General features: G+C 45.5%; 2 protein-coding genes across 2 annotated transcripts; both read right to left on the bottom strand.

Moving 5' to 3' along the window:
- Positions 1 to 1,289: 1,289 nt before the first annotated feature.
- Positions 1,290 to 6,221, bottom strand: grk7b (G protein-coupled receptor kinase 7b). The gene is made up of 4 exons (XM_061827427.1): positions 4,263 to 6,221; positions 3,742 to 4,179; positions 2,371 to 2,642; positions 1,290 to 2,220 (listed from the first exon to the last, which is right to left on the bottom strand). Exons 1-4 carry the CDS (start codon positions 4,860 to 4,862, stop codon positions 1,893 to 1,895), a joined length of 1,638 nt encoding a protein of 545 aa, XP_061683411.1. The 5' UTR covers positions 4,863 to 6,221; the 3' UTR covers positions 1,290 to 1,892.
- Positions 6,222 to 6,342: 121 nt separating this feature from the next.
- On the bottom strand, positions 6,343 to 8,025 carry rnf7 (ring finger protein 7). Its single transcript, XM_061827428.1, has 3 exons — positions 7,592 to 8,025; positions 7,427 to 7,474; positions 6,343 to 6,832 (listed from the first exon to the last, which is right to left on the bottom strand). Exons 1-3 carry the CDS (start codon positions 7,782 to 7,784, stop codon positions 6,714 to 6,716), a joined length of 360 nt encoding a protein of 119 aa, XP_061683412.1. The 5' UTR covers positions 7,785 to 8,025; the 3' UTR covers positions 6,343 to 6,713.
- Between the last annotated feature and the right edge of the window lie 794 nt (positions 8,026 to 8,819).

Raw genomic sequence — 8,819 nt, 5'->3', positions numbered from 1 at the left:
GTCCACCACCGCTGCTTTAGTTAGCAACACAGTCTGGGCAGCGTAGTGCAAAGACACGCTAGACATGCTGCTGATGTTTACTTTCAATATTAATGGAGAAAGTTAAAAAAAGAAATGCTGTTGTTTAAAGATGCAATAAGTGTCGGTCTATGTGAATATTTGAAGAAAAAGTGGTTAAACCGGATGAGATTTTCTCTTTTCCAAGTGGGAAAGGTCTGGTCTTAAGCCAAAGTAGAAAGTGCAGGATGATATGGTGTGAAATGTTAAAATTCCACCTTGGCACAGCCTGATCCTGGATGAAAGCACGGACAATACAGTGCACAAAAAGCTAATTCTGTATTTTAAATATCCAGGCCAACATAACATTAACCTAACACCCCCCACGCCCCATCGTCGACAGCTCGTGAGAGGCTGGCTGCTTGAAAAGTAGATCTTGGGGTAAAAAAAAGTCTGGGCACCCCTACTGTACAGATACAGTACCTAAAGAAGGATTTGAACTCTGTCACTTCGCATCACTGTTTTGTTTCAGGGCCAAAACCAAATTTATTAGAAAATATAATAGATATCACAGAGTTTTCAAATAGAACATCACCCTTGGGAACTTTAAAATTTTAATACTGCATGAAATAGGGCAGACATCCTTTAAGACATGATTCCATACCAGAGGACAGCGCGCACAAAAGAAACATGTACGTACATACATACCTATACACACACTCACAGTATTTATATAAAAACAAGGCATCAAAATGGTATTGCACAAAAGGAAAGGAACACAGGATGTCAAGCAGCAATTACATTCCTAACCGACTATCTGTGACAGGATTGTTGCATGCAGCTGGAGGAAAAAAAAGGAGATGGAATAATCTGGAATGTTTTTCTTTTACAGTACAGTACATCTCTCACGAAAGCAGTAAAAAGTCAGCGTTAATAAATCGAAATCATATGAAGAATGCCTTTCGAGGGTGTCTGGCAGCATCTAGTGGTTAAATTGTGTCACTACACTCCATATGTGCCAGATCATCAAGTGTGTATAAGTATGTATATCATCGGATAGATAGATAGATAGATAGATAGACAGACAGACAGACAGACCGACAGACCGACAGACAGACAGACAGACAGACAGACAGACAGACAGATAGACAGATAGATAGATAGATAGATAGATAGATAGATAGATAGATAGATAGATAGATAGATAGAGATAGATAGATAGATAGATAGATAGATATAGATAGATAGATAGATAGATAGATAGATAGATAGATAGATAGATAGATAGCAACCTTCATCATTTTTGTACAGGCGTTGAGAATTAGGCCAGCAAGTAAATGAAGCGTCATAGTGAACCAAATCAAGAAAGTGATGTACGTCATGGAAAGAGAGTGCAATGTTGAAATTGCGCATTACATTGACGCGCTGCACAAGAAGGCACCCTCGGTTCCCGTTTTCGTTTAACGATGTCGTAGTTAAGGCCTTGAAGCGTAATTGGGACTTGAGCACTGCACTGGCATTGGTTGCTGATCGACTACGCCGTGTTTCTATTTGAAATTCGGAACTCCACTGTGAACCAACTTCTGCTGATGTGCAGTTACCGCAGCAGTAAACTGCTGTTAGCTACAGAAAAAGTACACAAGGTCTTCATCGGTATCCCCCCCAAAAAAGACATATTTTAACGTGGCAGGAAAAAAAAAAAAGCATTTAACTGCAGTGACTTACTAGCACTGGAATGATTTCAAGACAAAAGCAGCGTTCAAGTTGCTATTAAAGTCTTTCAATCAAATGAGGATGATTGTAATCTTAATTGTTATTTGAGGTACTTATCGGCTAAGGATCCTATTTGAGAGCAGCACAATCGTTTCAAGTATTCTGGAGATTAAACGGGACGCTCAGAGGACGACACACGTCTTTGATTTCCATGCCATCACTTGATCATGGCCGTTCCTTTCGGGCATGTTGAGCTCATCAAACAAGCCGCTGTCGATCATCTCCTTCTGCCACGAGACCGCCACGGCGCCCGTGCTGAACTCTTCAAAGAACTTCTCGTCCTTGGCATCCAGTTCGACGTCTCCCGCCTCCGACGTGTAGTCGAAGCTTTCGGCGTCTTTGGCGTACACCACGTTGGCCTTGGGCACCCAGGGGGGCTCCACCCGCCGCGCCTCCAGGTGATGGAAATCGATGTTCCGGAAAAACGGGTGTCTTCGGGGGTCATCGCCTCTGGTGTGAAACACAAGATGGACGAGGGCGGGAGAGGTAACGAAACACGTCAATCCTGAACAAGACGGCGCATTAGCATGGAACGCTTTCACTTTTCAACGAGCCGTAGAACCCCAGCAGACTTCATCGAAACCCTCGCGACGGACTTACTGGCACCCGAGGCGATGCGCTGCTTTTTTCTTAAGCAGGCAACAGATGATGTCTTTGGTCGCCGGGTCAAATCTCTTATGATGGAACTTGCACGCGTCTTCCAGGGTGCGGCGGGCCACCTCGCTCTTCTGCACCTTTTCGCGGAAGTCGCGGAAGGGCAGGCGAGCGGCCACCATCTCGTAGATGCTGCAGCCCAGCGCCCACCAGTCCACCGACGTGCTGTAGTACTGCTGCATCAGAACCTCGGGGGCCATATAACCAGTCGTGCCAGCCTGAACACAAACGTGCAAAGAAATTAGGAAAAGCTTCAAGACTTTCTTCAGTTGAAGGAATCTCAATTAAAGCATTTCTTGGTGTCGCTCGGTCTCTTCTTGTTTTTGTGCCAGGTGATCTAAAACTGTAATCCACTCAGTACTGAACAGAACACTGTACCGTAATTTCCAGCCCTTTTTTCACACGCTTTCAACCCGTGGAAGTGACTTTTACCGGCCCTGTTAGCGCTGCGCTAGCGTTAGCAATGTGCTAGCGTGTTGCTGCTGTGTTACTGCCGTGTCTCAGTGATATTTACCAGTGAGTTTTATTTTAACCGGCCCTGTTAGCGTTAGTGCTAGCTTTCGCGAGCGTGGCACTAGCATTAGCACTAGGGTTAGCGCGGCGCTAGCGTTAGTGTTAAACTCTGTGTACCGTCTTTCTTTGTAAATATCTCGTGTTTCAATGTGGGTTTCAATAAGGGTGCTTGCGGCTTTTACAGAGCTGCGGTTGACCATTCGTAATAACGACCGTCATACTTGGCTACAACAACACAGCTCCAGCTTATGTATGTACCAAATGGTATTTGCTTTACAAATGTACTCGGTAAGGCTTGTAACCAGGTGCGCTTTGTAGGCCAGGAATTACGGTACTTACTCTCTATGCAATAATTCTGACTCCAGTAAAAAAAAAAAATGTAACAAGCTTCTTTTCTTCTTCACAGCTTTGGCAAAACAAACATTTAACGGCTAATGCTAACAGAAAACACAAACCTGGACTGTCGAGTCAGGCTGCTTTTATTTAATTGGGTTCATTTGGGTCACACACAGGCCTCTACAGTATGTATTACAGGACCAGTTTCCGCACCGCATATATTTACTCGGGTTTCGGGCTTTAAAGATACGCGTTACGGTAGCTTCTCAGTCAGGTGGGACTTTGAAAACTGTTTGTTTGGGACAGTTTCACTTGACTTGTATCGATTGCCAACAGAACCTAAAGGCCAATAATAAGTCGTACACCAAATGCACCTCCTGGACTGCAACTTTAGGTAACCAGAGTATTGCCCTCGAGCGTCAGAAATTCAAACCAGCGGTCAAGCTACGCGTAGGCCACCAGACTGACCTTTTGGCAGATCATTTTCCCGTTCGCCAGCTCGACAGCCAGCCCGAGATCCGACAGTCTACAGTGGCCGTGGGCGTCCAGGAGCACGTTTTCCGGCTTCAAATCGCGATAGACGATGTTGATCGAGTGCAGGTGAAGGATCCCCATGGTCATCTGGGCCGCGTAGTAAACCACGCGGTCCATGCGGATCCCGCGCTCTCCGAGCTCGTAGATGTGGAACTTGAGGTCTCCTCCGTTCATCAGGTCCATGACCAGGCACAAGTGGGTGTCGTTATCGTAGGCGTAGGCCAGGTTGACGATGAAAAGGCTGTTGACCTGCTCCAGGATTTTCTTCTCCTGGAGGGCCATCCTCTCCCCGCCTTTCTTCTTCAAGCGTCGCTTATCTAGCTTCTTGCAGGCGTACATCTGTCCTGTGGTCTTCACCTGCACTGCGCACACCTGCAAAAGTGCAATACGGGACACCTTCATTGAAACCACAATTTGATGTTGTAATGCTAACGACGTTATCTTTTGACACCCACCTCGCCGAAACCACCTTTCCCCAATGTCCGAAACTCGTGAAAGTATTTATCTGTAATTTTCTGTCTCTCGTATTCCTTCCACTGCAGAAACCTGTAAAAGAACGGACTCCTCAGGTATTCCGAGAAAGGTTTCCCACGCAGGAAGTCTCTTGTGGCTTCTCTCATCTGGCTCAGCGTGATCTCATCAACAATGTTGTACGACGGACGTTTGTACGTTTCCACGGCATCTCCTTTGAGAAAAGACAGAAAACTCTCCGACTCGGGCCGACAGAATTTAACGAGGAGGTGGTCCCGCCCGGCCTTGACTTGGGTGCCTTCTTCGGCAAAGCTCCATTCTCCCAGCTCCTCCAGGAACTCGACGGCGGCGGCGTACTGCGGATTACGGCTGAGAAGAAACTGCCGGAATAGCTTCCTGCCGATGGGCTGCCGCTCACAAAGCGACTCGTACCGCTCGCCTTTCGCTTCCTCCAGAACCGCGGAGCTGGTCGGCAGGGGCAGAGTCAGGGAGAGTCTCTCCTTTCGCAGCTCGTTCCTGTCCTTTCGCTGAGCCCTGAGGTAGGCGGTGTTGGCCACCAGCTCCTCCACCAGCTGCTCACTCATACCGGTGGCCCCAACCTACAAAAGGTGTTGGGGGGCCTACTTCGCGACCCCCGCATGGTCCATCCGCCCCGAGAACACCTGCGGGCGTCCCTCCGGACACACCCATTCAAAGTGCCATTATATCCTCTGGGATTTGTTGGCACTCAGGAAAAGCAACTTATGCGGTTTGCACTTAAGAGGCTTTAGTTGGGCCTATTTTTAGGGAACGCAAAGTGCCCACGTGCAAGAAGTGAGCTGCCACCTTAAGTCACAAGTGGCAAGTCTGAACCCACTGATTAGTCCTTCAATACAATTCATATGCACGTCCGTTGGCCACATAATGACCACTTGCACAATCAGTCGTAACAATTGAAGCATGAACACCTTTTAATACAAATTATTTGAAAATCACAATACCAATAACTTGATGTACATTTGGTAGAGATTTGGTGATCCGCAATGAGTGTGTTTGGTTTTGTTTTTGACACTGTGGGCCTTTGCAAAAGAACTTTCCAACCTCCGTATCTTCCAAACAGATAGTAGAATGAGAAATAAAAACTATAGCACACCATACACGATTCAAAATACCGTAATTTCCGGCCTATAAGTCGCAACTTTTTTCCACACGCTTTCAACCCTGCAGTTTATGCGGCTAATTTGTGAACGTTTTCTAATGGCCACAAGGGGGGACTCGAGCGGAAAAGGTAAGAGTGAGACCAGTGGAATATATGTGCCGAGGTAGTGACTAATACCGGTCTGGCCCTGTTAGCGCTCCGCTAGCGCATTAATGCCGTGTCTCAGTGATTTTTACCGGTAGTTCTTTTTTTTTTTTTAACCGGCCCTGTTAACGTGTCGCTAAAATTAGCATGGCGGCGCTAGCATTAGTGTTAGCGCTCCGGCGCTAGAGTTAAACTTTGTGGCCATCTTTCTTTGTAAATATCTCGTGTTTCAATGTAGCCACTTGCGGCTTTTACACAGCTGCGGTGTATGTATTTACCAAATGGTATTTCCTTTACAAATGTACTGGGTGAGGCTTATAACTTGGTGGGCTCTGTAGGCCGGGAATTACGGTATGTTGAACTGCTTAGAATATTGACCTACAGCATACTGGATGGGCTTTACCATATATCAGGGGTGTCAAACTCAAAGTCAGGGGGCCAAAATTTTCAAGATTTAAGTTTGGCCATCCCTGCTGCTACGACCTTTCCAGCAGAACGGCAGCGTACGCCTTGAAAGACACTTCCTAGAGGGAGGAGTGGTGGTTCGATCCGCTAAAGTAGATGTTCTAAGTGGGCCGTTCAAGTCAATCCGGGTCAGTAAAAATCCAGTTATAGTTGAGAAGATTGTATGCTCACATTGCAATGGGCTTCCTCTCTCTGAATGGTACGCTTTCCATTGCGTTGCAAAATTAGAGCTACATTAGTAAATATTATTCTAAAGTGCCGCTTTGATACAATCCAAATCAGCCTACAGTGGACTAAAATGAAGCAAAATTCATCAGTTTACAGCTTTCACAAACTTTTATTCCTGAAAATGAGTCACATATTTGAAACGTGGCAATCCCCACCCCGCACAAACAAAAATTGTAAAACTTACAAGTGACAACACACACTGCAAAGTGTCATCCGGTTTCTCCTCGTGACTCTTCCAATCAGCGAGCCACGACTCTTGAGCATGTGTGTGTGGATATCCACCTGCTTGTTTCACTGCCCGCATCTGACACCGGGGATACTGGAACATGCAATGAAAAGCCCGAGGCGAGTTGGAGAAAGCGGCTCTGCGCAGGGCGTCGCGACCATCACGGCCAGATCTGTGTCCACCCTCCGGTGCATACAGGTGACATCTGTGAATCACGTCGCCATGGAGCTGCCGTTATTTCCCGATTCTCTGAACCACCCAGTCCTGCTGGCAGAGGGGGCAGCGATTGTTCTGCTTCACCCAAAGGGACATGCAGCAGTTATGGAACGAATGGTTGCACTCGCCCCAAACAACTGAAACAGAAGAAAAGGGTTGGAGATTCAGCTATGCAATAAGGCAATAAAAGGCATACAAAGTATTTTAACAGACCATGCAATTGACCACGGTGGTACCTTGAATTATGAGTGACCTGACTTGGGAATTTTTGTAGGTATAAAACAAAATTGAGACAAAGCTCATTTATTTACATCGCGCTTTCCATACACACGGTAACTCAAATGTGCTTTAAATGATTAAAAGCATTTTTTTTAATGGGAGAAAAAAATAAAGATTAAAATTAAAAAGGTAAAGCACAGTACAATGCAATAAACATTTAAAAGGTGGAAATGCTCTGAGAAAAAAAATATAATCTTTTTTAAACTTGGACTGAAAAACATGACGTAACCTCTGCTGTCCAGCGTGGGGCTCATCTATCACTTGCTGACGCTGGAATAAAATTATACTTGGGGGAAAATACTTCGAAGGCAAACATTTTCAAGCAACGTAAAAAAAATTATTCGAGGACCCCACTCTCCCTCATGTTGTGACCATCCCCTGTATAGCTTCCGCTGTCTAACTCACGATAGCTATACATAAACTTTAGCATTTTGCAGCTGACGTTATCTTACCAACACAGTCTTCTTGTTTGTTTTCCGCCTGGCATCGGAGACAAGCATCTGTAAACAGAGAAACGGGGTTACATTTGCGTTAAACGACCGTCCGGCCGGCATTTTTGTTTCTAGTTGTTGTTTGGAGAGCAGCTGGGGTATGCTAGCAAGCCTCGACACACTCACCCATCACTTGCACCCGGCAAATGGCACAAGTGTCGCATTCGACGTCCCAACTCCACATAGCGACGGCGTTCCACTTTTTGAGGGAAAACATTTTGTCGCCGCCCGACTTGGAGCCAGAGGAGGTGTTGTGGGAAAGAACTATTCCCAGCTCGTCGCCGTCATCCATGTTTGCGGCTCCGAACCCCACAAACATGCGCTAGCTTAGCCCTCGCCGAGTTAGCTTCGCAGCTTTAGGGTGGCGTCAGGTCGCTATCAAAACAATGAGAGGCCAAAGATCGGAGAAACGAGCGTAGTGAGCACACAAATAAAATGCTCGCTCAGTTCTGCACCCAAGTTAGCCCACTAAAATGGACGGGAAAGGAGAAGGTCCAATTGTCTTAGACCGTTCACGCCTTTAGGGGGCGCTACGGAGCTGTGTCAGATCCGCTGGTGAACTCGTGCAAGTGAACTTTTTCAATCCACTTTTTACAAAGTGCACAAAATCTCTCCCCCCCCCCCCCCCCACACACACACATATACATATATGTATCAGCACAGACCTAAGAGATAAAAACTCCCTGCAAAATGTTTGGAGCAAAGTCAAGTGTTAGAAGCTTGGCGGTTTAACATTTTCCGCTTCAACAGCGAATAAGAACAACAAAAAAAGTTCAAAACAAGTTCACTTCTATCTTTTGGTATTGTGGACTCCGGATGTCCCTTTTCAGACGTTAGTCAAGATGAAGCCACACAACTGAATCAATGACTCACCGGCAGGATATTGCAATATTATTTGTTCGGTTTGAATATGTTGAAATCCCCCCCCCCCCCCGCCCCAACAAAATAAAATAACACATATAATAGTCATCAAGCATCACAACGCAACAGTTGTCTGCCTAAAGTGCTGTGAAAAAATATTGCTGCCTTTATCAAATTCTGATGTTTTAGCATAGCTTCCCAACTTTAATGTTTAAGATAATCAAATAAAAATAACAATGAGGCAAATATAACCCAAGTGAATTTAAAATGCCGTTTTTAAATAATGATTTATTTAAATGAAATAAAAATGATTCAGTTACCTGGCACTTTGTGGAAAAATGTCATGAACAAAACCAAATAACTGGTTGGGCCCTCCTTTGGAGCAAGAACTGAAATCAAGCCAATTCTAGAACACACATCTCTGTGGAGGATATTTTGGCCACACTTGCTTGCAGAATTCTTTGAATCCAGAAAAAAATGAACAGTTTTGAGC

Source organism: Syngnathoides biaculeatus, chromosome 8 (genome assembly GCF_019802595.1).
Source record: "Syngnathoides biaculeatus isolate LvHL_M chromosome 8, ASM1980259v1, whole genome shotgun sequence".
NCBI classification, from domain to species: domain Eukaryota; kingdom Metazoa; phylum Chordata; class Actinopteri; order Syngnathiformes; family Syngnathidae; genus Syngnathoides; species Syngnathoides biaculeatus.
This window is presented reverse-complemented; position numbering and strand designations above follow the sequence as displayed.